Here is a 22,076-nt window from a genome sequence, read left to right on the forward strand (position 1 = left end):
TGACGATGTCTCTAATTTGATATGATTGTACTTGGGAGTGGTATCACAGAAACCTTATTTTTGAGATTTTTTTTTTAAATTTTTAATTGTAATTAAGAATGGTAGACTATTGAATGACATGATACTCTATGCCAACCTTATTAATGTGCAAATTACCTTTTGTTTTTTTAAAAAAACTTAGAATAAAGTATTATTTAAAAGATTAGATGTTTATGAAGGTGGATTTATCCCTTTGTTAATTTCTCAATCTTGTTGCTAAAATAATTATGCTTGGACTCTTCTCAAATATCATTGATAAAATTTGTTTCAAAATCTAAAAATTGTATTTGGATATCAAATTTAAAAGTCTTCAGATCAAAATTGGATTTTTGAACACAAAATTCGGGTTGGGATTGAAATCGGGTATTGAATTAGGAAGTCGGATTCGGATTTTTGAATTTAAAATGTCGGTGAACTTTTTCCCAACTTTTTGCTTTATGTGATTTTCTCGTAAATATCGTGACATTTTCTTTTTGTTGTAAAATCTCGCGATATTTGTGGCATTGCATGGAACCAAACGATCGAATGCATATGACAGTAAAAAAAACATACACACACACACACACACAGTTTTAACGTGAAAAAACATAAATAAAAGTTCATCCGTTGGTTTCCAATCATGTGAAGGTATTTATACAATCGGATAAAAAAAAGCCAATTTCAATTGAGATTTTAAAGGCTGAGAAATCTAAAACTGTTAATTGATACAAATTTAAGACTCAACTATGAGAACTAAACTATCAGATATTAATGTCATTCCGTTCTCTTTAAAACTGAATCTTTGTTTAATATGTAAAGATTAATGAATCGGTTTCTATTTCATAGCATCATCCCAAATCTAAGAAATTTTAATCTTTGTTATTAGTGAGGTTGGATTCAGATAAAAATTGCTACCAATTCAGACTCCTATTTATGATTAGATCCAGACATCTTACCTGGTCCAGATAATGCAATTCGGAATTTGATATGGTAACTCGATATGTTTAATCCGTTTACATCCCCACATTTAAGATGATCTGAATAATAAAGATGTTGGCAGATTAGTATCCAATCGAAAATTGGAAAATGAAAAAAAAAAGAGAGAAAAATAATAACTTGTTTTGAACTTAAAGTATTCTTTTATGACTGAATCCAAGTCTAAGTCCGCTGAGATCTGACCTGATGATCTCCGCTCGAGCAAGGGTTTCAGTCGAGTGAGGTTTTCACTTGAGCACAGGCTCTTGCTCGAGTGAATATCTATTTTCTCTCTGACCTTGTTCGAGTGATCTCTGTTCTCCTTCAAACCCTCGCTTGAGCAAAGATCTGTTCTCTCTGAGACCCTTGAGCGAGGGCCGGTTCTTCCTCAAACCTCGCTCTAGCAAGTGTTTTAGAACCTGAAACCCATTCTAGGCTTTCATGTTTTCAGCTCAATCTGAAGATCTTTTTTTTTTCTTCTTTTAGATTTTTGTAGTAACATATGATTGTTCCTTCTCCTTTTCTGCCCATTTTTTTTCATATTTTATACATGAAGCAGTGTCGCCTTCCACAACAGAAGCATATTGAACAAGCAAGAACACAGTTGATCGAGTCAAGCTTGAGCTATCATTGTAAAGCTCGACTCGAGTTCAAGCTGAAGAAAACAAGAGTTGAGCCAAGCTTGAGCTGGCCAAGCTCGGGCTCGGCTCGACTCGTGTTCAGCTCTACCAACCACGTAGACCTGGAAGAGATCCGAACAAGTTGAATACAGTAAACAGTGGATTTGAACCATGTCCGAACTAGGGGCGCAACAAACTACAAAAATTTATGACCTAACCCACCGACATAGTCTTTAGCCGACCCGAGTTTGATTCACGGGTTTACTTGATTTTTACGGGATTAGCTACATGGGTGCTGGTGTGGGCAGTCACCGGACCTTCCAAAATCTCATTGAAATTGAGGCTAATCTCAGGTCTAGTCACCTGCGATGCCCACGCTGACTAACCCCGGCCGTCGACTCCGGTGCTCTTCAGCCAAAAAATCCCACCTCTGGCAATCTGATCCAGTTTGTTTTTTTTTTTTTAAAAAAAAAAATTAATTTTTTAAGCCTTCTCTTTTAATTTAATCTTTGCAGGGGCCTATCTCCTTGACTTGGTGATGTTTCTTCGGTGGACAGTTGGAGTTTCAATTAGATTTGGAAGAATGAAGCATCAAAGTGTGGTGGCGTTATGGGGACTCCTCAGTAGGTGTTATTATTAATAACTCCAGCTTCATACAATTATGGCCTTTTAAAGAGGAGTCATATCGGGGGTCCCCGGAATTTGCATTTGAACGATTCACGTCCGCATTTTAGTTGCTCAGCTCTTGGCTGCTTCAACACGGAAAAGAAGATTTATTTGGTCAAAAGTTGCAAATCTACAGCTATTAATGCACCAAATTGGGCTCCAGATAAGACATCTCGTCCATTTTAATTATTCAGAGACAGCTACCTAGTATATTATATATATAATTCAAATCTGCGGTCTATTTTTGTGGCTGCAGGATGATTTTTGTTTTTTGAAGCTTATGATGCTAAAAACCATCACTAATGATATATTTTGTGATTAAAAACTATGTTCAATCAGCTGCCGTCCCAAGATACATCATTTACCACAGGTTTTAGCATTACAAAATATAAAAAAAACCATTAGACCATAGTTGTTAGTTGGCTAATTTCAATCTCTCTCTCCCTCTCTCTCTCTTATATATATATATATGAGGAAAGATATAAAAACGGCATAACGTCTCATTGATTTTACATCTGACAATTTCTTAAAAATGAAAAAAAGGTAAAATAAAGATCTTATCAGAAGTTAAATCTTATATCTGATCTAAGATTCTTAGTTTTACCGGATCTTCGGGCACATCAGTAAAAACATGCTACGTTAGATTCATGAATTTCAAAAGTAGAGTAGCAAAATGCCCTTTAATTTTAAATGAGGAGATAAAGGAAGAGCTAAGAATGGAAACATTCTATTTTCTTTTCAATAAAAAAATACAAAATAAAAATTTGATAGCTAAAAAATTACAAAATATTTTATTTTCAATAAAAAATGAATGGAAAATATATGAAAATAGTTTCAAAATAAAATTACAAAATATTCTTTAAAAATGACGAAAAATTGATACGTCGCACTCTTGAATGTCCACTCAGGCCCGAGTAAACGTCCTTTTGGCCCTTTGGGGAGATGAGGAATTTCAGAGATTTCCGTCTACAGTCCCATCTTCGATGCAGGATTTATTGTTCATTTGTTTTACGTGGTCTTTCATTTTTCTGCATATCAACAGACGTCAGATCGAGCCAGAACACGCAATAAAGGTGTTCGTTAGGATGTTGGTTTCTCGTTCGTATGCTCTTCTTGCTTAGCTTTTCAGTACTGGATTTTTTGCTACCTTTATTCGTCAGAAAATGATTATTTTTACTTAGCTTAATATACATTTGCAGAAAGTTTATAAAAGTAATGATTTATTATTGCAATATCATGTGCAAGCGCGTTTCAAATTTCAATATTTCATGTTGTTTTGTCAATGTTTACTAATGAAAAATGTCATACAATCTCAAGCAACACACGGTAAAGTGATGGATATGAAAAGCTTTAAAAAAGGAAAGATGAATTCTGAAAACAGCCGATCAGATGGGGAGAGCCCAAGTGGAAACGTTCAATTTTAAAATGTCAATACCGGGTCAAACTTGGTGGTTCTAAAATTTTATTTCCATTGACAAATATGCCCAACAAATTTAATTAAAAAAATAATAAAATTTTACGGGTGGACTCGGCTTTCGACAATGACTGCCCATCAAACCAAAAAGAAAAAAAAAAAAAGAAAGAAAAAAACTTACCATCAGCCTTTTCCTGGGACATGCCTCCGACGGCATACGTATTTATAGTAGGTGGCTAAATATGTTTTGTTCTAAAATTAACAAAAAAACGTACCTCTCACTCTTATTCGGCGGTTTCATTAAAAACGTAGTTAAATTAGAAAACCACTTTTCACAAATGAAAAATGAGTCTAAAAGCTTTCCTACGGGCGCGATAGGAAAGCCTCACCCCGGGAGGCCCTTCCCCATTCAAAGTCAAGTTAGCCGTTACAGTAGTGGACAGGCAACATTGCCGGCGCCGACCGCCGCTTGGCAGTAGTTGGATTTGCAATATGAGAAAAGCTGCACAAAAGAGGTGGAGCACAGGACACTGCGCTGGTTGGCGTGCAACAAGAAGAAGCGTTTACATGAATCATATTTTTCTTTTAAAAAAAGGATGTAGATATTATAAGTTTGTCTGTAGGTGATGAGGTACAAAATGTATTTACATTTTTGCAGATGACTCTCACCAGTCACCACCAAAAAACAAACACAGAGAAGACGAGACCAGTGTTTATTCAACCAAGAGGAGAAACGCAAAACATGCAAACAAAAAAAGAAAAAAGCAAAAGCCGTATCCTGCGTCCCAATATTTACAGTGAAGAGACTAGGAAAAAAAAAGAACGGAGAGTTGATGTTCATGGTTGGTTAGTAGGTGTCCTCTAAGCCGGCGAAAAACGGATCCTTGAGAAGCTCGGAGGCAGAAGGCCTGGCTCGGGGAGCGGCCAGGCACTTCTCAATGAAGGCCTTGACGCTGGGGTCCTTGACTTTGTTCATGGCCGCCGGCCGGATGCCGGAGGTAACCTTCTTGTATATCTTGGCTATGCTGTCGCACTCGCTGTAAGGGATCTCCAGGGTGACCATCTCGAGCACGCACATGCCAAAGGAGTATATGTCGACCAGCTCGTTGTAGTCCTCTTCGTAAAGCTCGGGAGCCATGAACTCGGGCGTTCCGAGTATCGAGTGTGCTAAGTGGTCGCTTCCAACTATGGCCGCCAGACCCAAGTCGCCAATCTTCACCTGAAAAGTTTGGCATCCAAGCGCTCAGGGAACGACCAACAAACGGATCTCAAGACCAGACGGGCAACCGAACTTCAACGATTCAGTCGCTGATACGACTCTCATTTACATTAACAAAATTAGAAAATTGCATCATATGTTTATATGGTAATTCAATGCAATTTACTTGAACGACATGCATGGGCTATGGAAAAAAAAAAAACCCCCGTTTGCACGCGGATGAGGGATTAAAGTTACCCCTCTCATGAGTCTCATCAAATAATACAGGAGAGCAGCTCTATAGTCCCACCTCTACGTATATCTCATCTGCCCACAGGTGTAAAGGGAACACCTGCAAGGCTGGTATGATGGAAAAGAGGCGCCATGAGAGAGAGGACACATTAAGGGAATCACCGGGGGGAGGGGGGAAAGGGTGGGGGGCAGAAGAAAAAAAAAGTGCTGCAAAAGAAAGAAAAAGGAAAGGTGGGTCTACCAGACTACAAAATAACAGGCAAATAACAGGCAAAGGGAAGCACCCTTCCAGCGTAAAAAGAAAAAGAGCATTAATGAGAATCAGCAAAGACGTGACAAGGTTCCCTATACAAACAGGCAGAGGGACAGGTGAAGCTCCCCCGGATCTGTCTTGTTCGAGAAGAGCAGCATGGCGTTCCCAAATGTCGAAAATCGTCGAAAATAGCCTAAAGGCAGACTCCAGCTGTTCTCAAAGACTATCTAGAATCTCGCAAGGACGAACCTGACTGCTGAACTAGAACCATCTTAGACCGGTGTGAACCAACATAATTTCGGTCATGGTTGTGAGAGGGTCTCTTTCACCGCTGAGATAACCTAAACCACGTAAACATCATGCTTCTAAGTTTCTAACCATTTGTTTTCTCTCCCTTCAGAGACTCAAGATACCAAAACCAGTAGAAGTGACATGCTTTTTCTTTCTTACCTTTTTACTTTTATTAGGGACAAGCTGGAGCAAAACTCAGTCGTCGCGAATAACACTAGTGATTGTATCAGTCGGTAAAGAAATAATAATTGGAAAAGGAGATTTCTATAACCGAAAGATCAGAAGAATAATAAACAATATATGCATATAGTTCTCGGTTTATTATAGTTATCTTAGAGAGAAGCGGCACACGAAAACGTGACAGAATCAAGAAGAAAAAATCATTATAAACATGCAAGGCAAAGCATATATGAAGAAAAAGGAAAAAGAAATGAAAAGAAACCCTAAAATTCAAGAGGAAGAAAAATAGTAGGAAAAGGAAGAGAAAATCACCTTGCCGACGTTGCCGTTGATGAAGACGTTGCTGCAGTTGAGGTCGCGGTGGATGATGCACGGCTCGTGGGTGTGCAAGTACTCGAGGCCCTGAAGAATCTGCTTGGACCACTTCTTTAGGGCCTTGAGAGAGACGTGCCGGTGCTTTTTGCGGTACTCGCGCAGAGTCCCGGACGTGCAGACTTCCGTTATGAAGTTGAGGGTGCTCGGCTCCTTTTCCACCCACACGGCGTACAGCACGATAATGTTTTGGTTCCGGAGGGACTTCAGCAGCCGGACCTCGGCGAAGAGCCGGTCCAGCATCGACAGATCATCTGTGAAATTCCGCAGCTGCACCTGGTTCCACGCGACCTCGATCCCTTCCTCCTGATCGAACGCTCTGTAAACCCTCTTGACCGCGCCCGAGCCCAAGAGGTCGCTGTAACGCCCATAGCGCCCCGTCGGGTCTACCTCCACGAACGGCTCGGCGTCCTTATCGGCCGGATCCAGCCTCACGCAAGGCATCCTCGCGAACGGGACGGGAGACCCCTGTACTGATCCCAAACCCTAGAGCCCGGAAACCCTAAGGTTTTCCGGCTACACAGAAGAAAAAACAAACGCGAACACGGGGGGAGCACGCGGAGCCTGGCTAAAGGAAAACCGACGCAGAGCAGATCACCAGGAAATACGACGTACGTGCTTCCTTCAGATAGGGAATCGCCGACATACTTTCTCACCGGAAACGATCAATCCGGCTATTGCCAAATGAGAAAACCGGCCGGAAGCCTGGTCGGCCTCCAGGATTGCGCAGATAGAGAGAGAGAGAGAGAGAGAGAGAGAGAGAGAGAGAGAGATTAGGCCTCCCGCATCACCAGAGGGGCGCGTTTTATAAGCAGGCAGTTGACCAGAGTTAGGGTTTTAACCCGAGTTGGGTTGACTCGTGGTGAGACGAGAAACCCTTCGGGTAAGGTAAATCACTAACTCGGATTTACTTAACTACGTTGCTAATCAGGTAAGTAACGTAATTACCGAAACGCCCCTATTGATTTTCCAAATTTGGAGATAAAAACCTTCGGTCGGGTCTGAATCCAGAGATCTGGATCCTTCTTTAACCGCCTGTGGTCGACTTGGATTCCGATCCATTCTTTCTTTTTGGATCTCACTTATTCTAGACTGATGGTCACAGTGTGATGGAATTTCTCATTGTCAATTCGATTTTCATGGTTGTTATATTAATTGACATATATCAAATTTATAAGAAAATAATTTTCACAATAATTGAAATACTCTTCTTAATTTGTTCAACATATCACGTTCAAACTCAAAGTCCGGAATTCAAATTAAAAGAACGATGACAACTTGGTTTTTTAAGTCATGAATTGGGTCGGCCAGTGCGCGTTCCAGCTAACTTGAATTTGACCGTTCAAGGGTATAATTGTCATTTTACTCCGAGGACATGGATACCAAATGTGAGGATACGCGAATTTAGAAAGCTTAAAAGGAAAGAGGGAAAATAAGAGCTGCGTTTGCGGCGAGGTATGGATTATCCCACGCACGGTTTATCCTCCCCGTTAGTTAAGCTAAGGATAAATATTTACTTCCTTTTCATCTCCATTTGCCTCAAAGCTCGCGAGAATTATTTGCCCGAAAAAACCGGTGAACTTCAATATCATTAAATTCTCAGTTAGAGTAAAAAAAATTGGCCTTTAATTTAGAAAAGAAATATGTTTTATGATTTTTCAGTAAAGAGTTATACGTTTTATTCATATATATTCAGTAGGATTCAATTTACATTTTCATATTTTATCTGTCTAACTTTTGAGATAAATTTGAAAAGTTTTGTGGACTCCCCAAAGAAGATAAACCATTAAAAAACAAAAAAAAATGTTGATTTTCGTGTTTCCTACCAGGTTGGACTCATCCAAACCATTAGTTCCGGTTAAAAACTGTCAAATATGAACATGATAAACTTCTATTAAACTAATAAATAAAAATTATTAACTAAAACCGTACAAAAATGTCTTAGCGGTAAAGATAACAATATTAAAAAAAAAAATACATCCATCTTAAGAATCATCCGGACTTTAGGATATATTAAAGTTTCTCTTTCTATATTCTTACTTTCTCTCTCTAGACCGCCAAAAAGTTCGGAGGAAGAGAAAACTCTCCACTTGGTCGTCCCACCCTCAAATGTGGGGACAAAATGTAAGGAGAAAATTCAAATGAACGATTCCGCAACGGCTATCTCTTCCTTTTTAGAACACGAAACCGGACCTATCCAATTGCCCAAAAAAATCCAAACCCGTCTAATAGAATCCAGGTAAACAAAACTGGATCTGATCTTAAAGGATTTTGGATCCGCGTCATCATGATCAACCTGAATCCGTCCATCAGCACGCATTACTTCTCGGGACACCCATCAACTAAAGTATCGCGCTCTCGGTATGGATCTTTCCCGATGCTGACACTAGATTTGACTTTGGATATTAATAGGCTTGATCCAGTTCCGGTTTTAAATTAGAAGCCCCTGTCCCTATGTGATGGATCTTGTTAAATTATTTCTAGATCCAGTTCATATCTCGCGTGAAACGGTGTGATGGATTTGGATCAGATTTACCAAATGGTACGTTGGTATTCTTTTGAAGATGAAGATAACTTGGAGCGATTTGCTTTTAGTAGAGAGCTCCAGATCAACCGATAAATGTTAAGAAATAGATAAAGAAAGACGGCAGACAGCATAAAGGTACTCCAAACAAGAACCAAACGGGACCGAATTCTGATTCTTTTTGCCAGAGACCACCCCAATTTGTTGGAATAAACCATGCGGGTGCCATAAAGTTTTGGGGAGATTTTTTTTTTTTTAAGAACCAAAACAAAAAGTAAAAAGGAAAATATAATATTTTATTAATATATATTTTTTAAAATTTCTTCTATAGAAAATCCCGGCTGGCAAATACCCAGTTCACCTGAAAATGAAGCACTCCATGTGCATCTCTATTGACTTGACATAGTAGAAATCTCACTGATAAAAATGTAGCCTAGTTTTAAAAAAAAAAATATTGGCAAAAAAATACTGAAGCTAATGTTTTCTATTTTTTAAAACAATGCAAAATTAACTTCAGGCCCTAATTCGAAGGTTTTCAATATAAGTGATGACAATTAAAAAAAAAAACACAAAAAAAATATTTGCCTTCTTAGAATTGATACTTGCAAAAAGTAAGCTAAAAAATGAAAATCCCTAAAAAGCGATTGTTAATTGCATTAGCTAAAAAGGAGACGTAATGTCTCGCCAAGGGCCCAAATTTAAGACTTTGAAGTTAAATAAAGTCATAATGAATTTGTTTAAATTAACATACATTAGGTTCATATCAAACAGCCATGCAGCCTTTAGACCTTAGAGATGTGAAATTATTTACCATTCAAAAATTACTTGCTTATCCGAATTACATTTGCCAAAGACAAGAATATAAGAAGATGTTATGATATAGAATGATAATCTAGATCGAGGTTTGATCCAAAAACAAGATCTGAGTTTAGTTTTAAAGAACATTTGAGATTGCATTGATTTTGCAAAAGGTTGAGTAGCCATATTATGTTGAAGGTGATATCTATTATTTATATATGTTTGAGCATTAAGTAGATGTCATTTTTAAGCATGGGCACCGGGCCAGGCACTGGACATGTATTCGATACTTGGCTTGACTCAGGCTCAAAATATGGGTGTTTTCGATAACTTATATTTAATATTATTTTATATTAAAAAATAATTTCAATGTTAATGAGGTGGATCGTAGCCCTGGTCTCGGATAGTCGGGCCAGACCTGGGTCACAATTATGGGCTGCGGCCTGCCCGACAGCTTTAGTCATTTCAAATCTAAATTCAAACCATTTTTGGGTTTGTTATTTTTTCCATTTAGTTCGATTAGTCAATATTTGATTCAAATCTAATCCATTGAAAACCCATAGTGCTGCGTCCTCTCATGTAATCTTCCAGCCCTCTTTGACATTTCTTATTAAACGTTTAGCCGACTTTCTTATGAAAATTTAAAAAGTTGGAAGCTTTTTTAAGAAATTATAAGTAAATGATAGTCCTCAGAAAGGAAGTTTTCCCATTTTACATGGTAATGCTTGAATACGTTGGTAAACTTTTATAAACATTTAATAATTGCCCATAACAGGACTTTTCATAATAATAATACTTTATAATGTTTTATTAATCTGTCTCAAAAATTAAGATAAAATTAAAATGTAATTAATTAACACAAAAACGTTGTTTAAATTTTTTTTCTGCCTTTGCTTTTATCCTTATAGAGTACATTGTTCCTTTTTTTTATTCAAGGGCACTTTTTCGTCGTTTCAAGCCCCGAACGCTCATTCCTGTGTTCGGGACCGAACATATAATTCTCTGCTCGTTCGTTATATCACGGGCTGCAAGAAAAGACTCTAAAACCATAAATCTAAAATTTTATTTTCACATTTATCCACGATTCTAAAATGACACCTACATTTACTTAGATGGCGAACACATAAATGTATTTTTAAAATAATTATTTGTTTAATTTTACATTTTTTGCAAAACAGTTCAGTTGGATATTGGATCCAAATAAAATGTATCAACATCTACTTTAATTGTGCAACAGGATTGGAAACATAAAATGATCTCACATGAATTGTGCCAACAAACTATCCGGAACCAATATTCGCGGGCTTAGATCAGACTACTCAATAATCTAAAGCCTTGAGTTGAACATACTTTGAGAAGCTTCCCTTCTAGATCCAATGTTTCAATCCATGATCATATTGTCAAATATGTGGAACTTGAGTTTCACGCTGGAAGGTAGGTACTCCATTCCGGTTGAGCAAGAGGTTAACAATCCAGTGTCGTGAAAAGAGACCCGAGAGTTATTTGAAAAGTTATTTAAAAAATAGTACTAATAGTTAGGGGTGAACACGGCTCGACTCATCACTTACGTGTTGAGCTCGAGCTCGACTGGGCTCAAGCTTGATAATAACTCGACGGAAGCAGCTTGATCTCGACTTGGCAGTTATGTGTTGAGCTCGAGTTCGACTCGATTAAAGCTCTACAATCCTCGTTTGAATAGAATTGATATTCATCGTTACGTGTTGAACTTGAGCTCGACTCCATTAAAGCTCGACAAACTCGTTTGAATATAATTGATGTTCATCGTGCCGTGTTGATCTCGAGGTCCCCATCATGGGGCAATGTGGTAGGAGCAGGAAATAACACAACTACCTTTGATGGTGAATGAGAAATCTCCTCGTATAAGGGCAAATTTGGAATATGAAAAAAAGACTTTTACAAAAAGATGAAAACATCCCATTATAGCCACCTAACACATAAACTTACCTGGTCAATAATGCACACACACATATATATATATATATATATATATATATATATATATATATATATATATATATATATATATATATATATATATATATATATATACATATATATATATATATGTCCATTGAGAAATCAGACTGGATTGGTTTCAAGAAAAATGATATCTTATGTATTCTGTTTTATTTTAAATAAATATTGGAAGCATAAACCATGTTTTCATGCACCCAACAATGCCCATGTATTTTGAAAGTCAAGTTTTTAATTGGATTCGATTGTAAATCTGATAGTAGATTCCATATGGGATTTGGATGTGAATTTAAGACTCGGATAATTTTTTCTTCATCTACATTCAAACAAGAACTCAAATCCAAATGTGTGACTATTAGATGAATCAAACACGATAGCGGTACATCCGATTCAAATGATCAGTCGACATTCTTGACTGCTCGCAAAGGTAGGTTGAGTGTTTGCTTCACCAGGGTTGACAATGACTCCCGGTCGTTTTGGGACGTGGAGTTCACCAATACCACAGGTGTGAATGCAAGAGACAGATGAGAAAAATATCATTCTGATGGCCGTCCGCCCCTTTTCATGAGATTGTGGCTGACGTTCACAAACGCTGCACGTGAGCCGAGTCGAGTCGAGTTTAAGCGAAGCTAGAATTTGACTTGAACTCGAATCGAGCTCCATAAAACCCACTCGAATTCAACTCGATAATGCAATGTTGAGTTTAAAGTATAGTCACAAATAACGTTTTAGAGTTTTAAACGACGAGCTTAAAAAAGATGTGAGAACGACGAAAAAATATGGTAAATTTTTTAAAAAATTTTAAAAACAAAAAATTGAAAAAAGTAAAATAAGTGAGAAACTAATAACATAAACATCACGAGATAAGTAGATTTGCAACAAAGGAAAGATAAAAAATAGAAAATAAAAAAACTGTTTGGCATTAAAAAACTGAAAAAAAGTAAAAAAAAAAACCTGTTAAAAACGCATTTTTTTAAAAAGTTTTAATCGGTTATTTAAGTTATTACGTGTTTTTTTTGAAAAAAAAAAGTGTTTTCCGTGACTATACTTTAAACTTGGTTAGTTTTAACTTGTTTATGTTAAGCATGCCTTGTTTCTTTTATCTCATTTAACTCATTAACTAGTTTAACTCAATTAACTCGTTTAGTTGTTATTCATTTAACGATTTTCTCATTATAATTCAATATTCATTGTGTAGTCTAACTGAGTAGAGTTCTTACAACTCGAACTTAATTTGTTTAACATTTGTGTTGTCGAACTGAGTCGAGTTCTTACAACTCGAACTCGAACTTGTTTAACATTTCGAACACACATTTGAACTTCAACTCGACTCATTTATAAACAACTCGACTCATTTATAAACAAGTAAGTTTTGGCTAGTAACTCACTCGGCTCGTTGCGCAAACGACATGCCCATGGGGGCAACATGCTTTGTCAGAAAAAAAGGAAAATTAGCGACGACACTCGCGGCAGAAAGTGCTGTAGCTTTCAATGATAATGCACATCAGATATGCAATAATTTGAGGTAAGAGAGCACGTGTAAAGTGATCTTGCGTTCGGACCTCGGTCCGGTCACGTATAAAAATGACCCTTGATATATGCTTTCAGGGTCAGACCGATACATTACCTGGTGGGTCATTTCATGTGAGGTAAAATAGGAGTTGTACATGGACTCTAGTTCGAGTCGAAACTCCGAACTTCCCAACTAGGGAGGTGTTTGTATCGTCTTCCCTTTTCCCTTTGTCCACTTGAAAAATTTGTCCTATATGCGTCGACCTACGGATTAGCTGTGTTTGACTGACCTCCAAATAGGGTGTCTGCGACACTCCTTTTAAGATGCCCAGTCAGGGCGGCACAACGAGCCGAGCCAACTCGGCCTCGATTCGAACACAGTAAAAAACAGCTCGGCACGTGCTCGACTCGTTTACAAATGAGTCAAGTTTGAGCTTACAAAGATACTTGAAACGATAAACGAGTTGAGTTTGAGTTTCAAGAACTCGATTAATTTATATTCGACTACACTCTCAAACCGGTACTCTATATAATATTGTCAAAACCAGCTTCACATGTTACAGAAGTTAAACACTTACACAAGTTAACGCTAAACAAGTTAAATGAGTTAAACAAGTTGAGTTCAAGCTCACTTTTGTGTAGCCGAGTCGAGATCAAGCTTGCTATAAGGAGCTCGATCTCGAGCTTTTTGAGCCGAGCTGAGTCGAGCTCGAAGTGGCCAACTTGGGCTCGACTTGGCTCGTGTGCAGCCCTATGCCCAGTTTCACGCCACAGCGTGTGAACACACCTAAGGAAAAAAAAAAAGACATGTCGCACTATATATGTGGGAGACATAAACAAAACAAAAGGCCTATTAAAAGGCATGATTGAATGTCACGGACAGTCGGTCATGCAAACAGTGTCTCAACCGTGCAAACATGCCCCAATCAGCTGATCCAGCCAGCCAGGGTGTTGTCGTTAAGTCATTATTTGAGCTCTCTCCAAAAACTTGTTCAAGGTGGTGTAAACAGAAAACGCGTTTAAGTTGGATTCTGTTTGTTATGCAGTCCGGATAGGTAAATGAAAAATGAAAACTTAAGCATGCTTTGTGCTATTGCATCAAAAGTTGAGGTCGCTTTGTCAAAGTTTGGTATTAATATTAAACGCGGTTGTTGTTTGTAGTTTTTTAGTGTTTTGACACTTCTAATGAATATTTTAAAGACTAGGCCTTTTTTATAAAACATTTGACTTGTTCGAGTAATCCTTAGAATGATGGATCCTAATCCGCATTTACTGAACAACCAAGTTAAACTTGTCAATTTTTTTTGATATTTTGCATTTTCAGACCTACTATTTTTTATAATATTTGAAGAAGGGACTATTTTTGGTGATGTTTGTATCTTAAAGACACAATTTTCAGGGAACATAAAATGTTGGCTGAAAAACACCTTGTTCTTGTTCGAGAAAACTTGACGTGATTATAAACCTTGTTTGTAGATCCATCAACCAAATCTTGCACACAAGCATATCATGTTTTCTAAAACAACGACAACTTGTTATCCAAATATGTTTTATAGGAACGCATATTTCGCGGACACAATGTTCTTCTTACCAAACGCCTCCTTAAGGTGAGTTCTATCTAACAGGTTAGGCTCAGTCGGCGCCTAGCCCACTTGCAGCCCTAGAGATCTCAAGGATTTATAAAGAAAAGTTGCAAATGAATTACTCATGTACTCATCATCCGGAAAGCTGAGCAAACGTTACGATCAAATATGAGAACAACCAAGTTGAAGAATGCTGAAGATTCCAAGTAACAATGGTGTGAGCTACTTGACTCCAAGTAGTGGATCCATGCTTTAGAATGGTGTTCAAAGAAGTGCACATGGTTAATGGGGCCCTAGAAAGGCTCCGGACACTGGCGCCTGCCGGCCCGCTCCTTGTTTATCCTTAGGCCATAGGCAGGTGTGGTTACCATGTGGGCAATTGCCCACACCAACCCACAAAAAGTACTTATTTTTATATTGACACCTTGCAGCAATTTTTCTCATTTACATGTTGATGATTTCTTTCTAGTGCCCTTTAGCAGGAAAAATTTGCTCTACTCCTAGTTGATCCAGACTATGTCCATGGCTGGAAGGAGAATCTTCATCCTAGGGACGTAAATGGTTCATATTCAGGTCCTAAAAACTTCACCAAAGAACTTCACATGATTGGATTTTATGTAATCAGATTCGTATTCTGATTCTCTCAATGAATCCATAAGAAGTGATCTAATTTTGTTCATCGGGTTCGGGTGGAGACCAAAGATCTTAAGCGACCAAAGATAAACAAGTATCGTTAATCCCTTCATGCTCGTTCCAAGTTCGAAGTACCATTTGGAGAAGGAACACATCTTATAATTAGCATAAGTTCTGCCATTCATAGGTGATTAGTTCAAATCATTCCTGGACAATAATCATATCTTGGATCTTGAATCCAAGATATGATTATGAAACTGCATTCCAAGTTTGAATATGTTGGGACTAAATGAGGTTTCAATTTCGGATTAATAAACAGATGTATTTGATCTATTTACATCCCCACATCAATCCAAGTGAGAAGATACACATAGCCTGTCAAACTAGAATCTCTTGAGCTTAATTTAGCAAGTGCTTCAAATGAACAATAGAAAGAAAACAAACAAACAGGCCATAAAATGTAGGAACAACTAAGGAATAGAGAAAACAGTTGGGTAGATACTATTTGCCAGTCTGTAGATCAAAAGGAAATGATCAGTAGATTGTAGATGATGTTGAGTTGGAGACTCTGGTTCGTGTCTCAGTTCTGTCACTCTGCAGATGATGTCGTGCTCGCTCCGAGTATAGGTCACCGCGAATGAGTTAAGCTCATGCTCTCTTCTCCCTCAGCTCGGTTCAGTCCACCAGTGAGCTAAATATAAGCTATGAATCAAGTTCAAGCCGGGTCATCTTTGTTCGAACCAGCTGGGTTAGGTTACTTAGCCAAATGATATGTATCCAATATGTCTAGTAGTGCTGCACAACGAGCCGAGTTCAAGCTTACAAAGATATTCAAAACGATAAACATGTCAAATTCGAGTTTCAGGAACTCGACTCGCTATCCGATACTCTATATAATATTATCAAAATCTGTTTCACAAGTTACACCAGTTAAACGCTTACCTGAGTTGACGCTTACAAGAGTTAAACGAGTTAATGGTTACACAAGTTAACACTAAACAAGTTAACGCCTAAATGAGTTAAATGGGTTAAACGAGTTGAGTTCGAACTCTATTTTGTGTAGTTGAGTCGAGCTCGAGCTTCTTATAAGGTGCCCAACTCGAGTTTTTTGAGCCGAGTCAAGCTCGAGCTGGCCAAGCTCAGGTCAGACTCAGCTCGTGTGCAGCCCTAATGTCCGGTACAGACACCGATCACGATCGATTTCTTTTGTATGATCTGCCTATATGGTTATGGTTCGATGAGAACTAGACCTGAACATGACTTGGTTTTGCTTCCAGGGCCTACTTGCAGGCCATGGTCGGGCTCATCTAGTGTTTGTTTACCATTGAGGGAGCATGCCAACCAGGCCAACTGGTCTCTGGAGGGTTGCTCCTCATAAAAATGGAAATCATCATATAAAGTGAAAAGAGGCAAGTTATTTGAATTTGTGTCTCGTTATAGGCAAAATTGGCGCGCAAATTCCCGCCTAATTGTGATTTAACATTTGGAATCAACTTGTTCATCTGTTAATGATCATATATATGTGTGGAAAGGTAAGGGTTTATGTACGTCACTCTATGAACTCATTCAATTCCTTTGTTTTTAAACATACTTACGTTGTTTAAAAACAGTTTTTAATCAAGAAAATTTACTTGATGAACTTATATAAGCACTTCGAAGGCGAGGGTCTCCGCGGCAAATTTGAGTAATGAAACACAAGAAAAGAAGTTCAGATTCTTTCAGACATGGAAAGACCATGCTCCTCCAAACAGAAGTGAGCAGCGTAGTCCCTGCATGTATAACTGGTTGATTGTTTTAAAGGTCAGAGCAACCTGCTTTTCCGTTTGTACTGTTTCTTCTTATGTCCTGTCTGGTTGTTCTAACTTGTCATCTTTTATCAATTTCCCTATGTTTGGTTGTGCCAAAAACTGGCAGGAAATGTGGGGTGGGGGATAGTTTTCCCTTTAGTACTGTTATGAACATGAGAATAATTTGAGTGTATATTCATTGACAATGGAAAAAACAAACGAAAAGGAAGAAAATGGGGGATGGGAAAAACTATCTTCTTCTTTTCTTTTGGTCACAAACATGATGGAGGAAATAGGAAACAATGTTGATCTTTTCTTTTGGTTCGAACATGAGAAAATTTGTCCTAGGAGACTAAGATATTTCTTTCTTTGTAGAGCATGGTCATTCTTAGGTCCGAGTACTTTTATCTTTGTGATCCTAATCATGTCTGTGATAAGAGTGAAAATTTTCTCCATCTTTGTTCAAGGAGAACCTTGTTTGATCTCCAGTAGTGCTCTTTGACTCATTTTCTCGTGTTACATCCTTACTTGCATCAAAAGACAAGATTTTGCGTGTTCTAGAATGTTTATCTATGTTTGCAGATGCAGACTGTCAGTGACGTGGTTTTAGTAACATGTTGTCTCACTTTTTTTTGTTTCAGCAACGAAACATGTACCGTGAAAATGCCGACTATTGGTCCACATGCAAACACGTCCTTACTATTTCCATCATTTTCATTGTGAGTTTACCAAATCCAACTTCTGTTTTGTTTAAATCATTTAAACGTCTTTTCAATCACCGCCATCCTAATAACCTGAACTTGAAAGTCAATTAGCCGGACATTTTCACTCTTAACTTCATCTATCTTCATGAAGATTTTCATATGTTCAAAAACCACATCTTAACTTCTTAGATTGGCGAGGTAATGAAAGTTCAATCGTCAGTTTGATTCCTGTGAGGGCTATTCTTCTGAGTGGATGCATGACACTCTAGTTAACAAGTACTTAACAAGTACTGCACTCCACACCGAGATTTTGAAGCATCCTTGGACACCGAGGCAAAGAGAAAGAAGGAGAAGCTTCGGCCTCCTTGGGGGTATCTCCCTTCCCCTTCATTCCTGCAAATGCTTTCAAATGACTCTTTTTATATGTGTAAACAAGATTTAACATGTCATTAGCTCAAAACATCTGCACCATTGATTTTTAAATTATCAAAGAATCCAATCTATGCAGGAATATGTGTTTTGATGACACACTTAAATAACATTTTGGAGGCAAAATGCCATTTTGTGTCCAAAATAATGTTCATTAGGTGATCAAAGTTGGGTTTGTGAAGAACCCAGTTTCACAAAAACCATTGTTTTAGATGTGTCACTCAAACACACAAATCATACTAATTATAAAACCCAAGTTTTAAGAAAACCTATGTTTTACAAACGCTACCTTAGATTTTCCCATACGAATGTCACATCTTTGTGGGAAAAAGAAACAGAAACACCATTTTATAACTTGCTACAGTGTAATTTCCAAGACCAACTTCCCATTTCTATCCAAAGTCATCTTAAATCAAGCGGTTTTCTCAATCAATTCAACGTCCTTCCATTGCTTCAACGAGGAACTACAGTCTTGGTTATGGAAAAGCACAGGATTGACAAATCTGAAAAATAACTGATAAAGGTAGAACTCACATGAAAATTTTAAAAGAAAACTTGAAACTTGAGTCCTGTCATGTGAGATCCTCAATTTTCCTATGAAAACTTTTCCCACCTTTCACAGGCACCTTCTTTCCCAAGAAGGGCAAGCAGGTCTGCCCTGCCACATGCAGTAACCGGCTGTGGTATAAACCAACATTAACAAAGAGGCAACCATTGTCTGCCATCATGAACAGGCCGTGTGAAGAACCAACAACAGATCGTAAAAAGTGGGAGGAAGGAAGAGGACATGAAGGCAAGATCAAAAGATCACCAATCCAAGGACCATACAACATAGATCTCCGCATACCCATCCAAGCCACTCCATGACAAATCTTGAGGGATCCTCTATCACTTCCATCCCTCCTCCCTCCCCAAATTTATTCCCTCCCCACTTCTTCTCCTCTTCCTCCCTTGTCTCTTCTGTACCTCCCCCCACTGTACCCTCCTGCATTATTGAGAGAGAGAGAGAGAGCACTGTGGCAATAAAACGACAAGGGAGTCACCATGCAGAGGCCCTCTAATGATTTTTACTTACATGGCAAGTCTTGTGACTGCAAGTTTCTGCTCTACCATCTTGCTTTTGCTTTTGATGGGGTCTTTTGTAGGTTTCTCCACAGCCAGGGAGTAGGTTGGTGATCTTGCAGAGGAATTATTCCTTCCCGAGTGTGTGAGACCAAAGACCAAGGCAAAAGGAATTCTGAAGCTAGAAGACAAGGCCGTCCTCCCAACCATGATTCCCCAAGGAGTGTTCATCCAAACGCAAGGCTCCAAGCCTCCCTTGGATCTTGCTCTAATTCTCTTATTGGAAACACCAAATGCCCCACACCCCCACCTCATTCCCTTAACCCAAATTCAAAAACACTTTCTCTGGATATGATCACAGCACCCCACCAACAACTATTTCCTTCTTGGATTTGGTACCATCTCATGCTGATTCTATCAATTTTTTCTCACTTTTTAGATCCCCCTTTCGCTGTATATCTATATATATGTATGTAAATTAGACGCCCCTTTTCACTGAAGAATCCCTATACTTTCCCCTTCATACACCTACGTAGGCAATCAAATTCTAGATTGATGGGGAGGCATGCAAACGATTCTGCGGTCCTTCACTCAACGATTGCTCTACTGCAAGAAAGATTCAGACAGCTGCAGAGAGTGAAAGAAATGAGGGAGGAGAAAGAGTTGATGAGATTGGTCGCAGAGACAGAGAGCAGGGCGACTCCTCCTCCTTACTGCAGTACTTCAGCAGCGGCGGCGGCAGCAGCATTCTGCCACCCGGACGCGGCAGCGCTTCTAAATTACAGGGCTGCAGCGTCTCCTCCTCCTGATCAGTGTGGGGCGCAGAGCAAGCACCTCGGCTTCCTGCAGCCTGCAGGCACGAGTGGTGGTCTCAACAGGGTGCACAGAGCAGGCGAAGAGCTTCGGTTCCTAAGTTGCACCCCACATGGTGAGGATGATAGCAGCGAGGTTGATACGTCTCTGCATCTATAGATCCATGAGAGCCTTTGGGTTCTTCCTTTTTGGTTTCTTTTCCGTGTTGGCTGTGGGTGAGGAGGATGTAGCAACGGTTAACTAGTGTTCACAGTAATGATCAGTAAACCCTTTCAGGTTTCTGCCCATGAGATTGTCTCACCTGGTCTCACTAGTTAGATTGTTTTATGATTAGTTCATAGAACTATAGTGGAAAGAGCAGATGGTGTGAAATGTAATTGCACGAAATCTCTGCAACTTATCAAAATATACAAATGTAATTTCTCTAGTCTCAAACCTATGAATCTGCTCTTGCCTAATTATACAGCTTCCGATCTCTCCAGTTTTAGACCCATAAATATACTTCTCAACTGGTTCTATTTGAATATTATAAATATGTACCATAAGGTTTAATTGCTAGATTTTTTTTTCCCATACACCACTTGACAAAAATCCTGTCAGTATTGCTTCATGTTTAATCATCACCTATGTCACCTCGACATGCTTGGAAGGAACACGGAGTTTGCTAAATTTTTGTAATGCAGCTAAGGGGCATCACGTGAACATGAATTGAGGTGTCCCTTTCATATAAGGCCATCAAATATGCCCTCATGGCGGAATGATTCTCAGGGTTCGGTGCAGCTTGACATAATTCAGAAGAGAGAGAGAGAGGAGGTATATGGGGTGTAGAGAGAGAGCAATACATGAATATGGGGAGACAGAGATATTTGTATATGAGGTGTAAAGAGAGAGCAGTATATGAATATGGGGTGTGCAATAATGCTCCTGTTCAAGGGGGAGATTTGCTTCAGACCAAGAAAGTTTTTCATTTCTTAATGGAAAGAGGCCGATATCCATAACACCCGTCCTGTTTCTCTTTTTCCATATTGGAGTTAATGTAAGGTTTTTCTCTCAGTCTGAACTGTTAGATGTGTCTTCTATTGTCCATTTGCTAATCAACATGTATTAGATCAAATCGAATTGCATCAATTAAAATTGAATCTTGTTGGAGGGTTTCACGTGGTTTCTCTCCATGCCTGAGCGAGAGCGACCCCTGTCACGCCAATAACTAGTTAGAAGACAGTTTTTCATGGGTTTTCAGATCACTCAAGGATGGGAAGGACAGCAGTCAGGATCAACATTTCATTCTAGTCCAGAGACGATGTTAGGATGAATGGAGTCAAGGAGAGTAGTGGGTTTCCACAGCCTGCCAAATCAAATTCCAAAAGTTCAGATTCTCAGTATGACAAGACTCCCAATGTGAAACAGTACTCGAAAGATTTCCATCTTTCTTGGGCTGAGGCAAATGCTTGAAGCAGAATAGGTGCTTGTGCATCAACAAAATAAACGAATCGAACACGCTGATCTATGAGTTCCATCTTCCTGCAGAATGAGTTACTAACTTCCCACCTTTGTCGTATAAACAAATAATCCAGTTGGCGACGAAAGTGATTATACCCAGTAAGAAAAACAATTCAAAGTTTGAAACATATGGTGCTTAGCCAAGAAAGATCTGAAGACGAAAAACTAGAGGTGAAGCCAGCAAATTCTGGCTAAGGGGCACCAGTTTTAAAATCCTTAATTTGTAAAGATCACCAATATTTAAGTGAATAGAATTTCCTTGAAATATCAATATGAAAATAAGAATGTTTTAGTATATGTAGGCAATTGCTCACATGGTGCCGACACTTGCCCCCGCCCTTGCATGAAGCCAAAGACACCAAAGGTAGGATTCATGGATCCACCTATCATGGGGTTCAAACACTGCAGTATCTTGAGGAAAGCAATTCCTAGAACTCAAGAAAACATCCATCTTCAACTCGAGGTTAATTTCTTGAACAACACAACAAGATGAACTC

The 22,076-nt window shown here is 38.7% G+C and overlaps 1 protein-coding gene across 1 annotated transcript; it reads right to left on the bottom strand.

The window, feature by feature from the left end:
- Positions 1-4,387: 4,387 nt before the first annotated feature.
- On the bottom strand, positions 4,388-7,005 carry LOC116257062 (probable serine/threonine-protein kinase WNK11). Its single transcript, XM_031633677.2, has 2 exons — positions 6,180-7,005; positions 4,388-4,912 (listed from the first exon to the last, which is right to left on the bottom strand). Exons 1-2 carry the CDS (start codon positions 6,681-6,683, stop codon positions 4,541-4,543), a joined length of 876 nt encoding a protein of 291 aa, XP_031489537.1. The 5' UTR covers positions 6,684-7,005; the 3' UTR covers positions 4,388-4,540.
- Positions 7,006-22,076: the final 15,071 nt, after the last annotated feature.

The sequence above is a fragment of the Nymphaea colorata genome, chromosome 7, assembly GCF_008831285.2.
Source record: "Nymphaea colorata isolate Beijing-Zhang1983 chromosome 7, ASM883128v2, whole genome shotgun sequence".
Taxonomy (NCBI): domain Eukaryota; kingdom Viridiplantae; phylum Streptophyta; class Magnoliopsida; order Nymphaeales; family Nymphaeaceae; genus Nymphaea; species Nymphaea colorata.

What these genes read in the sequence shown, in the direction of transcription:
- LOC116257062 (XM_031633677.2), bottom strand. Translation starts at nt 6,683, where the DNA reads ATGCCTTGCGTGAGGCTGGATCCGGCCGATAAGGACGCCGAGCCGTTC. An exon ending in TCAACGGCAACGTCGGCAAG is followed by an intron (nt 4,913 to 6,179) that starts GTGATTTTCTCT and finishes CAAACTTTTCAG; the next exon opens with GTGAAGATTGGCGACTTGGG.